This window comes from Pelecanus crispus, chromosome 2 (genome assembly GCF_030463565.1).
Source record: "Pelecanus crispus isolate bPelCri1 chromosome 2, bPelCri1.pri, whole genome shotgun sequence".
NCBI classification, from domain to species: Eukaryota; Metazoa; Chordata; class Aves; order Pelecaniformes; family Pelecanidae; genus Pelecanus; species Pelecanus crispus.
The window spans coordinates 112,541,114-112,556,597 of NC_134644.1; the positions used below are offsets into that span (position 1 = coordinate 112,541,114).

The 15,484-nt window shown below is 40.6% G+C and overlaps 1 protein-coding gene across 1 annotated transcript in view; it reads right to left on the bottom strand.

Moving 5' to 3' along the window:
* Positions 1-5,552, bottom strand: part of DOK6 (docking protein 6) — a 264,667-nt gene extending 259,115 nt beyond the window's left edge. Inside the window, exon 1 of the mRNA XM_075705728.1 lies at positions 5,487-5,552. Coding sequence (XP_075561843.1) covers positions 5,487-5,552 — 66 coding nt within the window. The remainder of the gene's footprint in view (positions 1-5,486) is intronic.
* Positions 5,553-15,484: the final 9,932 nt, after the last annotated feature.

A 15,484-nucleotide genomic window follows, 5' to 3' on the forward strand; every position in this document is an offset into this window, starting at 1 on the left:
ATTTGAATCATTTTCATGCTCCAAGATGTAATTCATAGTTGAGGTCATCCATCAGGATGCAGTTATAAATGGCAGTCCTGTGCTTTCAAACAGGCTGAGCAGATTTCTCATAGATAATAACATCAAATCATCTATGAAAAGTATATACACTCCAGGCTGCACTATTTGCTGCACTAAATGCTTTTTCATTTGTTTGTTTGTTTCTTGGAATACACTATGGCAACTCAAAGAAACAGAAGAACCTTGCTCTGCCCTCTGTATTCATCATGACCCACTTGCAAAGCCACTGCCATCAACCAGTGTAATTTCAAACTCAGGACATTTTGCAGATCCCTTTGCTTTCTTCACTGTAAATATACACACAATATCAACTAAATGTCAGGATTTTGTAAGACACGTACTGCACTATTTCAAGAGGAGCCAAACTGCAATGAGATGTTCATATTCATAGCATTGTTAGGGCTGATTGATTGAAGACAGGGTTAACAGCAGAAGGAAAAACACTATGTTCATTTCCAGAAAAGGTACCTGTAATGATCTAAAAGTATGGTTAAAAATAGGGGGTTTTATATGGTAAAACTTTTCATTTGGTGACTAAGAGCAACCTGTTATTTATTACTCAATCAAGACTGACTGGCAGATACAATTTTCTCTTTGGATAGCAGTATTAGGGTATAAGCTGAACCACTCAGGAAATAATTCTACTGAGTATGTGGAAACACATAAAAAAAAAAAAAAATCAGTATTTATTCACCAACTGAGTGAAAATTTCTGTTGGATAGGATTCTTTTGTTCTGTGGCCAAGCTGTGCCAAAAAAAAAAAAAAAAAAAAAAAGACAAAAACAAATAAACAAAAAGATTACGACTTCAAAGGTTGATATGGGTCAAAACAAGACTATCGAAGTGACACAATGCTGGTTTTTAATTAGACTTCCTAATGTGACATCAAATTGTTTTTCTTCTAAGAAACAGCACTTCAACAAGGCATGAAATCCTCACAGCTTAGTTTATTAGGCAGCAACAAAGGGATTCAATCTGCTACAAGAAAGTTTCAGCCTATGAGCACAGCCAGTGCAGTATAAAATTGTGTCATATGAATTTTAATGCGACACAAGTATGAAAGATTCCAAAAGAACAAAGGCAGCACAGTCCTGTTCCACACTACACAAATGACCTATTCTGATCTGAACAGCACACCACATTACAATCAAATTTATTTCAAAGGAGGGTCGCACAGGTCAAATGTAATGGCTGCAAGAATGAGGTATTTCCTTTATGTAGTATAAGAGAAAAGCAAAATATCAAACAGTGCAGGAATGCCAGAGCCCTGAAAAGAAAGGCATATTTAGGCTATAGAGAAACAGATTTTAAAATTTTTAAAAATTACAGTTATCCTCACTGACTACGGTTTCTAAGTTTCAAAGTGACTTGCGATACCTTGATAAAGATGTCATGTGTACATGTGAGATTGCCTACTACATAGGCTTTAATATATTTAAAATTTCAAGGGACCTTAGAAACGTTTTATACACAGGTCATCCTTAACAAAAGTAAGGAGATAGGCTAAGTGGTCTAACTGGCAGGATGTGTTCAAAAAACTGGTAGATGTGGCACTTGGGGACATGGTTTAGTCTAGTCTACCCTTGATTGGCTTAGAGTAGACTTGGTAGTGTGGGTTAATGGTTGGACTGGATGATCTTAAAGGTCTTTTCCAACCTAAACGATTCTATGATTCTATGTCTCTTCGTGGCCTGACACCTTCATGGCAGAAAATGTGATCTTCCCGATGGAAGCAGATGTCGGACTCTAACAACAGCAGAGAGGCTGGTAAAGCTCCTCATTTTGGCAAACTGACTATCCAACCCTACATCAAAAGAAGGTACTTTAACAACATAAAGTTATCAGAACAACAGGGTCTAACTGAAAATAGCAGTCTGTTAGAAAATATAGAGAAGCGCATTAATATGTAAATCCAATGGTAGATGAGCTTTTGAGATGATTATGGTGAAAAAAAGGCAAAAAGTCTCGATGATCAGGTATCACTAAACAAAACGTAAGGGCAAATTCTCACAGTACTTCTTGGCATGTATTCCCATCAAGACTTAGGCCTTGCCTTTGACTTCAGATAACCTTTCTGACCAGAATCGCTCATTGATGGCAAAATAGCTCTGAGTCCTGACAGCTTGGTTCAAAATGGTCATCTGTCTGTCCTCCGTGACTGGAGACAGCACTCGCGCATACTATGAATCCAATTTACATGTATGTGGGGAGTAGGTAGACAGGGTAACAAGTACTTAAAGCAAGGTATAGCCGTAGTAAGTCAGAGGTAAATACCTTGTAAAAAAAAAAAAAAATCATAAAGAGTTTCTATTTTACAAAGTACAAAATCAATAAAAGGAAGCAATCAGAAGATGACTTTCAGCTTGGGTTTTTGAAAACTAAATTCTTGGAAAACTAAATTCCACCCGAAAGTTCACACCAAGTCAAAGGTTGTTGGTTTGGTGTTTTTTCTTTTAATAAAATGAAATATGCTGTCTGATTCTGCTCTATGGTATTATTTCGCTCAGTTTTACCTGAAACTTCACAGGTTGCATTATACTGAAGTATCTTCTATTTGATTTCCAGACAGGGCTCCTTCAGTCACAAAACAAGACATACTAAAAGCTGCACTGGAAGAATTTCCATAATGAGTTGGATACCAGCCTAAAGGTGAGAATTAGTTTTATTGCCCAAGTCCAGCACTAAAACTGGTATTAGTCACCTCGGCTCTCCAAGTTCCAATCAATCTACTTTTCAGGAGACATCAAAATATTCAAAGAATGCAGACTATTACAACAACAAAACAAAACAAAAAACCAAACAATAACTTCCAGTGTATAAGAATGAAACATAACCAGCAAGTGATACAATTCTATTTACATATTTCAAAATTATCTTAGCCTTAGTTTCCAGAACCCATAGCTCTCTTCCCTGCTTTCTGTATTTTTCAGAGGTTAAAAATATTCATTTGTTAACAGACATTTATATCCCTGAAAACTGATGTATTCACGTACATTATGACAGCTCTAGTGTAATTCATTAAGGTTTGGCCTTGGAGATAGACATAAGGGAAAAAAATACAGACCTTTAATGTTTCACTTGGTGAATAAAACTTGCATTAATTTAGAAATTCAGTCACCAGAATCCAATTAGCTATGGATATATACACACATATTCATACCTTTCAACCATCACATCTCATTTGAATTTTGATGCTATTTTCTATAAAATATAATCCATTTTACATTGTACTTAATAGATTTATTCAGATGTGCATCCCCATATGTCATATTTAAGCTTATACTACCACCTGCCTGAGGCTCTGTAGTCTGAATTGTCACCCCCACACACCTCTTCAGTAGGAGAAAATCCTCCATAGACACTGTATGAACTGTTTCACTTCTGCTTAGTGTAGAAGTATGATAATAATTGCAACCATGAATAATATCCACTCCAAAAAAAAGCAGTTATACATCCCCCCAAAAAAATCAGATTAATGTCTTCAAAACAAGATATTCAAGCTACTTAAGATATGGTGCAATGAAATATCACTGTCTTCATAATTTCATTTTCACTAGGCAGCAAGTATCATCCAAGATTACTGTAATATGAACTCTACATTTGTTGCATATATGCTATACACATAGATATATAAAAAGATTCACATATATGGAGATATGCATATACATAATTTCACGCTTAAAGAACTCTGAGATACCTTCAAATACAGATTTGCAAATCAAATAGATTAACTCTGCCTCCAACTGCCAACATCAAGGCAACGTGATACCGTCATCTCACCGCTTTGTGTTGGGCCCATCTAATAACGCTGCTGAGCTTGGAAAAAACTGATGAGCAAAGGTTAAGCAGAGGACTGCAGAAACAAACTAAGGTTTAGAAATTGCTTCTTCAGATTGACTAATGACTGATGCATGGAATGACTCTGGGGTTGCAAAATCATTAATAAGAGCATCCATTCTCTTTGGATTTACACCATCTCTCAAACATTTTGAGTTGGCGCTATTAAAGAATTAGGACCAAACTCTCGGTGCTCTTTTGGAATTAACATCCCTGCCAAGGCAGCAAAGTGCTCCAAAGGTCAATTTATGATTAGTCTCCCACCATTCTGCACACTGTGTCTGCAAGCAAAGCACAGCATCTGGGGGGGAAAGGGAAAAGGGGGGAGGAGGAGGAGATAAATTTTAGCACTGTGATAAGCTCGCAGAGCACGACTTGGAGGCGGGGAGATTTCACATGGCCCCTCTCTGTCAGGTTTCGGGGGAAGTAGGGGGGAGGCTGCCCACCTTCCTGGAGGGGAAAGCAGGTAGGGACTCTCCGCTTTTCTGCACACACAGATTAAGAAAACCAAGGTGAACCCAGGAAGAACCCCAGCCCTCTTCCCAGGCAGATTCAGTCTCCAGCCCACAGTGACCACGGCCTTTTGGGATTACTGGCAACATCAGCAGCTGTGCAAGCCAGCCGAGGCCCTGGGGCTTCCAGCTCCCCTGAGCCTTCTTGTTCTCACACACACAAAGGGTGGGAGAAAGCCCAAACTGAGGAGTCCCGGGAGCGTCTGAAGTTTAGGAAATCCTGGCCCCTGCACGCACTCTGCTCCAACTTCACTGTCTTTTCAGGGCTTGCTCTTCCCCATCAGGGAAAGCGCCCACGGCCAATCTGATAACACGGCGTTATCTTCGGCCTCGCAGAGCATCCCGGGCCACTCTCGGCAAAGAGGCCGCCTCCAGTTTTGATCGCAGTCAGCCTCCGCATCTGCCTTTCGGGCCATGCGGCTGTAACCCCCTTCCCTCCCTACCTGCCCCCCGGCCCGCTGCAAGCTCCCCTTCCCCAGCCCCCCATGCCCTCGGGCACCAGCGCCCCCCCACCCCCTTTTCTGTTGCTAGCGGGCTGCTCTGGTACCAGCCTCCAATATTTTCAGGTCTTGCCTTGACTGAAGACATCCCTTTCCCCAAACGGGAGAGGGAGGGAGGGGGAATCAGTGCACAAAGTTTTCACAGAGCCTGCCTGCGCCTCCCTCCCTCGACACAAGCCCCCGCCGGAGGCAGCAAGGCGGGGGGCAGGCGGGGGGAGGGAGGCCCAAGGGGGGTGTCTGCCCCGGCCCGGCTGGGGGACCTGGGGAGGACGGAGGGGCAGGGCGAAGCTTTCCGCGGACACTGCCCCTGGCAGGCTCTGGCTGCGAAAGACGGGAGGAGCGGCGCCTTCCCGGAGAGGGAGAGGGGAGAAGCCGGCTGTCTCCGAGGCGCAATGGCAGCGCATCCCCACCGACCCGCATGGAGAAGGGAGCCCAGTCCGAGCGGCGGCGGCAGCAGGTCGCCGCGCCCCGCGCTGGCGGCCCCGGCCGGGGCACAGCCGCCCCCCAGGCCGGCGAGGCGGCCGCCAGCGCCTCGCCCCCGCCCCGGGCAGGGCCGGCGAAGGCAGAGCTCACTCACCCCCAGCTTCCTGCTGCGGATTTTCACGTAGCCCTGCTTGACTATATCGTTAAAGTTGGAGGCCATGGCCAGCGCTGCCTGCTTCCTCCCCTCCGCGCCCGGAGTCGTCCTCCTCCTCCTCCGCCGCCGCCGCCGCCGCCGCCGCCTCCTCCTCCTCCTCCTCCTCCGCCGCCGCCGCCGCCGCCTCCTCCTCCTCCTCCCCCGGGCCCTCCCGGGTGCCGCCGGCCGCCGGCTCCCGAGGCGCCTCTGGCATCCAGGCAGCGGCCGGCGCCGCGCTCCGCTCCGCCCGCTCCGCTCCGCGCTCCTCCCGCGGCCGCCGCGCCCCGCTCCGCTCCGCGCCGCCCCAGGGGGCGGGTGGCGGCCGCCCGCTCCGCTCCGCTCCGCTCCGCTCTTCCGCCGGCCCCTCGCTTCCCCCGCTCCGCCCGGCGGCGGCTCCGCGGCTGCCCGCGCCCACGGGCGGGGCGGCGGGCGGAGCGGAGCGGAGCGGAGCGGGGACACCGCCCCCGGCGCCGCGGCCGCGGAGAGCGCGCCTCCAGCGCCGGCCCTGCCCGCCGCCGGGGGCCGGGGCCGCCCGGGCTGCTGGCCCCGGGGGGGCGGCGAGGGGCTCCTGAGCCCGCTGCGGGTGAGCCCCCCGCCGCCCCCGGGCACGACGCGGAGCTGAGCACAGATGCTCTCGGCGGCCTTACCCACTGCTCTCCAGGCTGTCAGAGCGCTGCGGCCGTGGCCGCGGCATCCCCGCTCGGGTGGCAGATCCCTTCAAACGCGGCCCGGGAGGGCATCTTTCTGCGGGTGCGTTCAGGAAGCCGCGTAGACGCCCAACACCAAGCATGAAAATACTGTGCCAATCCAACTGACTCAACGAAACAAACGTCTAAACCACAAAAGTAAAAAAAAAAAAAAAAAAAAAAAATTAAAAAAAAAAAATACGCACAAGTCCACCTGAACTTGTTGAAAAACGAGGTGTCGCGCGTAGGCATTCTGTGCCCTCCATGGCGATGGCCGTGTCTTTAATTAATTATTCTGCTTCTTGAGGTGGATCTAGCAAAAAGAATGACTTCTGAAAAAAGCCTAATGTTTAGAAGAGATCAGGAAGAAAAAAAAAAATGGACTTGCTTGTGTTTGCTTTATCTACATGCAAAACAGGGATGGATAAGAATGAACCTAAACTGCTTGAGAAAGAAAAACTACAAATGTATGGGATTGACAAGACAGTGCATTACTGTTGTGCTATAAAAATGTACTTCATAAACGCTTTCAGCGAAAAAAATTAGATTTTTATGATAAGCTTAATAAAAACTTCATAAGCTCTTCTCCTAGATAACTACTTTCTACTGCACCATTGCCCTGAAGTTTTATGTGTCAGGAATATGCAACACAGACTGGGGCAATGAAACATATTTCTATAGTTGAAAGTTTGTCAAATGTATTTCAGATTTTCAAAATCGATAGACAATATTCTTAGCAAATGGATTATGAAGTTTGTTATAACTTAGTTGTTTTTGCATATCCAGCCTTCTGCAAATTGGACTTTCTCCATAAAACTCTTCTGACCTTACATCTAGACATCAACCCTGCAGCAAATAGGAAAGATACAATCTAGAAAATTGATTACAGTGCTTAGGTGGTGGAATTATAAGGAAAAGCTTTGTAACTTCACCCTAGATAACAATATAGGGGAAATGGGAGATAAAAGAAAAATCTTGATTTTTCTGATTTCCAAAACATTTTTAACTGTGCTGAAAGTATTTTTGCTAGCCCACCATAAACCAGGTATAGAATCCCATTAAAAAAAAAAAACCCAAAAAAACCCCAAACAAAACAAACCACAACCCAAAAAACCTAAACCCAACCAGAATCTTCATATTATGATCCAAAGACTCTTACATCTTCATTGACTGCTGTTGGCTTTGCATCCAAGTCTAACAAGTGTGAAAATTATACTAGGCCAAGAAAATTCTCTTTCCCCAGAGTAACCCTTATTATTTCATTTGTTCTGATTTTTTTTTGCCATAGTCACCTAGTAAATGGTGAAGCAGATGAGAGTTTACCTGCACTTTTATTTTCTAGCAACTTGGGCTCAAGCTGCGCCAGGCGAGGTTTAGGTTGGAAATTAGGAAAAATTTCTTTATGGAAAGGGTGGTCAAGCATTGGAACAGGCTGCCCAGAGAGGTGGTGGAGTCCCCATCCCTGGAAGTGTTCAAAAAATGGGTAGATGTGGCACTTCGGGACATGGTTTAGTCTAGTCTACCCTTGATTGGTTCAGTGTGGACTTGGTAATGTTAGGTTAATGGTTGGACTGGATGATCTTAAAGGTCTTTTCCAACCTAAACAATTCTATGATTCTATGATTCCTGATTATATGACCTTTGGAACATCTGCTAGGAGTAAGAGTCTGCATTATTTATATCCAAGCAAAAACTTCCATATAATTATGCAATTGTTTATAAAATATATGATCATAAAAAGGAATATGGAAAAATACTTAGCCTATATAAGATTGTGGCTTCCTAGGTAGTGAAATGTCAAAAGGATATTGTAAGTTTGAACTTTTACCTTGGGCAGAATATGACTTCTTCCTTAATTTCTATTTTAATGATATGTCAAATCAGAATATTCTGTGATTTTAGAGAGAAAACTGGGATATGCCTACAAGTGAATTCTTTCAAGACACCTTACAACATATTAAACATAAGCTTTGTTCAAAATGAGACTAGCAATTGTTTAAAGTACAGAAAGCTCTTGAAGGATTAAAAAGGAGAGGAACATTTCCTTTCAATTGCCAACCAGAAAAGTACATAATCCAAATCAATTAACTGACAAAAAGTCATTTCCCTGACAAATTAACCTGGAAAGATTTGTAAGTTTGTAGACCTGGTTTCACATGCAGTCCCTGCCCCTCTCTTACCACCTCTCAGCTACACAAAAATTGACTTGTAGGATCCAAGAAAAATTGTATGTGTCTTCAAACTGAGATAGGAATAATGGTATATTGTACAAAAAGGGGCAGCAGTTTCAGAACATACAGCATTCCTGGGCATTTTTTAGTTTTTCAGTCTCTGCAGTAAGAGGTAATGATACAGCAGAACTTGTGTCACCTCCCATGAGGAGCGGCTGAGGGAACTGGGATTGTTTAGCCTGGAGAAGAGGAGGCTCAGGGGAGACCTTATCGCTCTCTACAACTACCCGAAAGGAGGTTGTAGTGAGGTGGGTGTTGGTCTCTTCTCCCAAGTAATAAGTGTAAGATGGGAGGAAATAGCCTCAAGTTGCATCAGGGGAGGTTTAGATTGGATATTAGGAAAAATTTCTTTACTGAAACAGTGGTCAAGCATTGGAACAGGCTGCCCAGAGAGGTGGTGAAGTCACCATCCCTGGAGGTGTTCAAAAAGCATGTAGACATGGCATTTTGGGACATGGTTTAGTAGGCCTGGTGGTGTTGGGTTGATGGTTGGACTGATGATCTTAGAGGTCCTTTCCAACCTTAATGATTCTATTCTATTCTAGTCTAATCTAGTCTAGTCTAGTCTATTCCCTAACATGCATGTCTTGTCAGAACTCTACTGTTTGGAAAATTTCCTGGCAGTGAAACTGAAGAAGGTGATATAATTCCAAAGCTAAACAGCCATTTATTCTTGAGTATATTATCTTATCATGTAACATGCATGGAAAATGGTTTTGATGGTATAAATAATCATATGTCTATCAGTAATTTTTAACAGATTTTCCCCAATTATTTATTATTGTTCTTGTATTTTTCTTTAAAAAACATGTATGAATTGCTTCATTGTTTATGCTATTACAATAAATATGTTACTAGAGATAAGCAAAATATGTGTGAAATACAAAGCATTTTCATTCTACAGAGTGTAAACTAGCCAGCCTGAGCTTGTAAGATGATCAGTCTGGTATTTATTTTCAGCTGCTTTGGATAGCACCAGTCAGAATGATCAAATATTCATTTGCATACGGGTCCCATGGGCAGTTTGTGGCACACATGCATAGCAAGGCCACTCTGAATCACAGGACAACAACCTAACTCTCTTGTTACTTCCCCGCAAAAATAGTATTGTGTTCATAACACATTTGTACATTGCATTTGCTATGAAAGCACAACTTATGAAGGAAGATTCCCCAAAACAGTCACTCCAAATGCTTTCCTTATTTTTCTTCAGAAATCTCAGGAAAGCAAATGTTCTCAGAAACTCAACAGGAACAAACTCAATGGAGCCAAAAGGAGGAAGCAGGAAAGACATAGTGTGATTCCTTCTGAAGAACACATTGCCATGAACTAATGCCTTATATATTTTGTAAAAGATTATTTCTGATATGCCTGTTGGCGTGAAATCATCATTTGGAAAGGGAAATGATTCAGCAGGTAATCAAGTCACAAATTATTTCAAGCAGAGAAGTTAATTTCTAATGTACCCAACATAAGTTCAATCAAATCTAATACTATTTTGGACAGACAATATGTATTGCCATTTACCTCTGTCAGAAAGTAATTTGTTTAAATGAAATGAACTTCACTTGTGCAAAATGAACAAATTTTGGCAGTATATATTTTAAATCTGACTTTATATATCCCCCATGAATTCATGAATGATTCTACAGTAACAGTTAACACTGGTGTTTGAAGTTTCCAGCCAGGATGGACTTTCACCACACTTGCCAAAGAGGAGCACAGAGAGCTCCCTTTCTCAGTTTACAGCAGAGAAGGCTGTGTTTCTCCCTCTTCTTCCCTGACCAAATACCAGCTGAGTGTAAAGGAGAACCTCAGGTTAAAAGTTTATCAGGGAACTGGAAGTTAGTATTTAATCAAGACATCCAATAAAAAACATGTTCTCACCTAAAGCTGTTTCCAATCTAAAATAAACAGTAATTTTTATTATGATAATAGAAATTTGTATAGGCAATGCCAAGAAAGAAACATTAGCTAATGTATTATTAATGCATTGAAAACCTACCTTCATCTAGGCTTCAGACAATTATTTTGCTCCAACCCATAAATCACATACTAACCAGAGTCTTTTGTGAACTAGCATGAAACATAAATCACCTAGATAGACAGTATTAAAAAAACTATTGTTTTCCATGGGCATTTTAAAAAGCAAAGCCATTAGTTCCTGCATGAAACTGCATGCATATTTATTACTGGCTTGCTAGCCAAACCCATAGTGCATATTCTTTCACCCCGCAAATATAGGGTAGACAGATAAGCTAACATTTTGCCATGTTGTTTCTGAGCTGTGTCAGAAAGGTAAATTAAAAAAAGTAAGTTACATCTCCTGGTTTGTAGGGTGATATATTACAGCTGATAGTTTAGTCTGTTTCTGGAGATCAGAAAAATGGAAAATTGTCACCCCTGCATTTCTATCACAGAGCTAGTGAGAGTCAAATCTCTGCTCCTCTGAGACTCTGACTTTTGACACAAATCATAATTCATGCTTTTTGTTATTTGCCACAGAACAAGAAGTACCATGGGCATGGTTGGGGTCCCAGTAACTGCACTGGCCAACTAACTTTGTCCTGACGGATGTGCCCTCCCAGACGTAACTGCACCAGCCCAAGGCGTTACTTTCCCCAGATGTCTGCCCCAGTCTGGTTTTGGAGAGCAATGCCCTGTAGCAGGTATATTAGAAGTATATGTATACTGGCTTTATCATAAAGAGCTTAGGCTGATGTATTTGACTGTGAAGTGCAATATCCAAGAGTAAGATACTTTGCTTCTGCTTATGGGGGAATAATGTTTTGAATTAAGGCAGTTAAATCTTAGGCAACCCATTAAGCCTAATCCCCTTGCAAAAAATATAGCTATAAACCCAATAATTTTCTGACTGGCTTCTGCCAATTTCTAAACATGAAACATTGTGCATACCATGTAAGTGTTCTATTTAAAATAATATGTTTGGCACTTTACCTCTGATACTCCAACAATCTTCAGAAACAGCTGCAGGAAAACTTTTAGGGAATGAAATCACATTTTATGTAGAAAGTATTATTTTCTGTTATAATTACCTCTAAAGACTCAAAGGTTGAAAGCAAAGTACACTTAAGCTTGACGACAACCTTGAATTCTGATTCTTCAAAGTTTTCTATCATGAGAAGTCTGTTATTAAGAAAGTATTCTACCAACTTACCGCCTTTCGTCACCTTCTTTCTAGTCTATAACTTGCCAGAGTTATTCCTCTGTTAATGAAAAGCACTAGAGTGCCTTCAAATCCAATGAGAAACTCAGCATGAATCTGTTAAAGCATGCAAGAATCGTGGCTGCAATCTTCATTTTCCCTGGACTGACACCAACTTTTTCTACTATATGTGACCTTAGCGATTCCAGCCTGGATCCTTCGCATTGGCAGGTGAGGAATGTCAGGAGGAAAAACCTATCTCAGTCCTCACTGCTATGTGCTTTCCACTGGAAGTGGAGTGTCATGTCATGTTGCTGTTTTTAATGTGTTACTAAGTCATCATTCCTCATCCTCCATTGCTTGCAGGTAGAGTAGGCGGTAGGCACCACTTCAGGGAATGTACTGTGTAAAATATAAATATTCGCCTACTTATCTCCAAACAAATATATGTATGATTTTGCAAGTTACTTAATCTTACCTGAATACCTTTGCAGAATGGTTCAATATTAACACCACTGACTTTCTGTAAATCTTCAGAAGTAATTAAGATATTATGTACATAGCTAATTGCTAATCCTTAATCTTTTAAGGTTAACACTTAATACTATTTTTTGTAGTTAATGCATTTTTTTTCCTGTGTAGAACAGTTGAAGCTGCAGCTTGAGAAAATAAAAATAGACTTTTTTAAAAAAAATTGAATATATGAACATTTTTCTAGGTCAAACAGTTCAAAAAAGGCTTTTCAGATGAGATACTTTTTCTCTGAAAAATTATTCTCATCGCATTTGAAAACATTTGCGATATTTCAGGCTGAATGAGAAAATCTTCTCTAATATTCATTCATTTGCCTCTAAATGTACATGTAAGCATGTGTTCATGAACAAATAAATGTGGGGTCCAAAGTGTAACTTATAACAGAACTGTTATCTGTTTTCATGACCTAACAGTGCAATAAAGCTTTTGTATATGTCTATAAAATGGAGTTAAACATTTTATGAATGTTTAGAAATCATCCAGGAATCCATCAGCGTCTGACTTACTTGACTGCATTTTTTTTTTTTTTTTTTAATAGCTTCAATTTAGTTATACAGATCTGGGCACCTAGTTCATTCTTCTGTTCCAAAGACAGTAATTTGAAAGGAGTATTTTCCATGAACCTAACAGTCTGGAGCATTAAATGTATTTTCAGACAACTGTAATGATTTGATAGAAATTTCTGAGTTGATCATTTGTGACTGTCAGATATGATATTACTTGCCCATCATCTTTTATTAGAAGGCAATGTTAGTATTTGCTCTTTCTGTCTGGATATTTTTTTTTAACCACCGATGATCCAGGTTTTATGTTTTAAAAATGACTGACTGTTTTAATCAGTAGCAAGCATTGTTACTCATCTCAAAGATGAGATAATCACAGCTGTTATATGATATCCAGTAGGTATTATATTTATTAAAAAATGAGATTTTTCTTTCTCCTCTGAATCTGCAATCTGTGCTCGAAGGCTAGCAGATATATTTTAATTACTCTTTTTCTGGAAGGCATATTTAGGTGGGAAACATTTATTAATTAAAAAAATGGTACTTTTTTATAATCCCCAGCTTGTTAATTTTAAAAATAATGCATAAGTTTGCACCAAAAATAACATACTTCTTTTATCCTCTATGAAGGTCATGCCTGTTTGAAACAACAACCAGCATGGTGATGAAGGCTAGGCATCTGCCAAGATTAAAAAGAGGAGGAACTTAAAACCAAAGTTTTTGAATTACATCTCTCATGATCTCAAGAAATAGATATTAATAGCAGGCATGAGATTGTAGGCGATGTTTTCAGAGCCTGATGGGCAGTAGAGCAACCCTAAATGTGGGTGACATAATAAATTTAACAGTAAGATTACATTACATTGAAGAGATCCCAATTAACTCTTCATAGTTTTACTGATTCCATTTCTGACTCAAAATCACATTACAATTATTAAGGAAAGACATAGGTCTGTCTAAGCAGAAATCAAGAGGCAAATTTAACATCCTGTCTCATTAGAATCAAAACAGTTGTTTACTTTCTCTAAGTTAACAGAGATGAGGAAAAGTAGGGTCATTTGACTGCCAGAAATATCATTTTGGTGAAAGTTTTGAAGAAAAACCTTCAGAATCCTTCAATGTATCCTTTATAACTTATTTCTTTTAATATTCATTTTCTAGGAATGTATAGTACATTAGGCTATCAGTTATACTTGCTACACACAAAAAAATGTATATTAAATGTAGATCAGCTTTGATTGTAATATACAGCTTTACTATTACTATGACTAAGTCTTGCATTTCATTTCCAGTTAAAAACATATCTAACAAACAATCAAAAAATTCTAACTTTGCCAAAATACTATGGGTTTTTTCATTTTTAATTTAACCAACAAAGTAACTACTACTCACTACTAGTAGTCTAGTCTAGTACTCATTGCAAGCAGTAGAATAGTTTCTATAGATCAATATGCCTGCACCAAAATCCCTTCTAATAAGCAAACATCATAGACAACTGAAACTCTGTTTTCCCCTCTCTGCAAAATGAAAGCTTGTAATTTACGTCTATGGTCAATAATTGCTAGATGCAGGTTTGACGCACTCTCTTCATCCTAACACCATCCTCATACTATCCCACAATCCCAACTAATGAAAAGAAATGGAAAAAAAGTCTCCTTTTCAGTCATACCTTGTTTAAAGGAAACTCAAGGAGGTGGTTTGGTTTACTGCCTGCTAATAGAAGTACATTTTTTTTAAAAATGAAGAAGGGTGGAAAAAAATGATGAGACCAACAGAAGCAGCCAGAGATGAAGAAGGCACAACAGCCCTAGGAAGCTTCATGGCTTGACAGAAACTTGGGTCACTGCAGAAGTGAGAACTACACGGTCTGTTCTTCAGTATTCCTCTACTGCTGTGAAAACAAAACCAATGAAATCCAGCTTTGGTAAAGAAAGCACACATAATCATATCACAGAGGGATGGCAGCTGAAAACCATAAAAATACAAAACCCACTTAGGTATCATCCAAAAGATGTATGTTTCCATACAAAGTTTTTAAAAAAAAAAACCTCACCATTTCAAATTCTTGCTGGAGAGACATTCGTTCTTCTTTGAGGAGTGAATGACCATATATTTTAATTGCTGGCATTTTCCATTCTAGACCCTTCTAAATCAAGCAACGTCTAACAAACACGCAGCAGCTACTGTGGCATTGGATCAAGTCTCTAAAAAAAGGCAACAGAGGATCTCCTCTGAGTACTAGTAACGATCATTTAAGATCACTGACATGTGACAGTTGTCAGGTACTCAGAAAATCTAAGTGGTGAGCCTCAGAGCAACAAAAAAGTTGAAGCTTTGTTTGGATGTATTCAAAGACTGGTATCACAGGAAGGAGTCTATTCACACTTTTCTGTTTTCTATACAAGGCATAAACAACTTAGGATTTGCAAAGGACTGAATGAGCAGGTCCAACATACGAGACAACCTTTTATTAGTTTTTCTCTGGCCTTGTATGAAGTTCAGATAATTTACATATTGTGTAAGCTGGTTTGCTTTTTTTATTACAATTGCTTTTATGGTTTCTTCATCTTCAGCATTTCCCTTCTATTTACCAGTTATATTATGCTATTACGATCACTCTGCTAATGCATTTTAAACAGTCTGTGCATTTAAGTATAGATTTATATATGTGTATACATTAATATATATTAATACCTTCCTGACAATCATGCCTCACTAGAGCTCAGCCATACAGCAGCAGGTGAAAATACCTTTGTTCCACAGCAGTTACAAAGTCCTGTAGTGCACTACCATGTCTCCTTCTATTAAAGCTGTGCAGATGGAGGCCTATTCTGCTCTC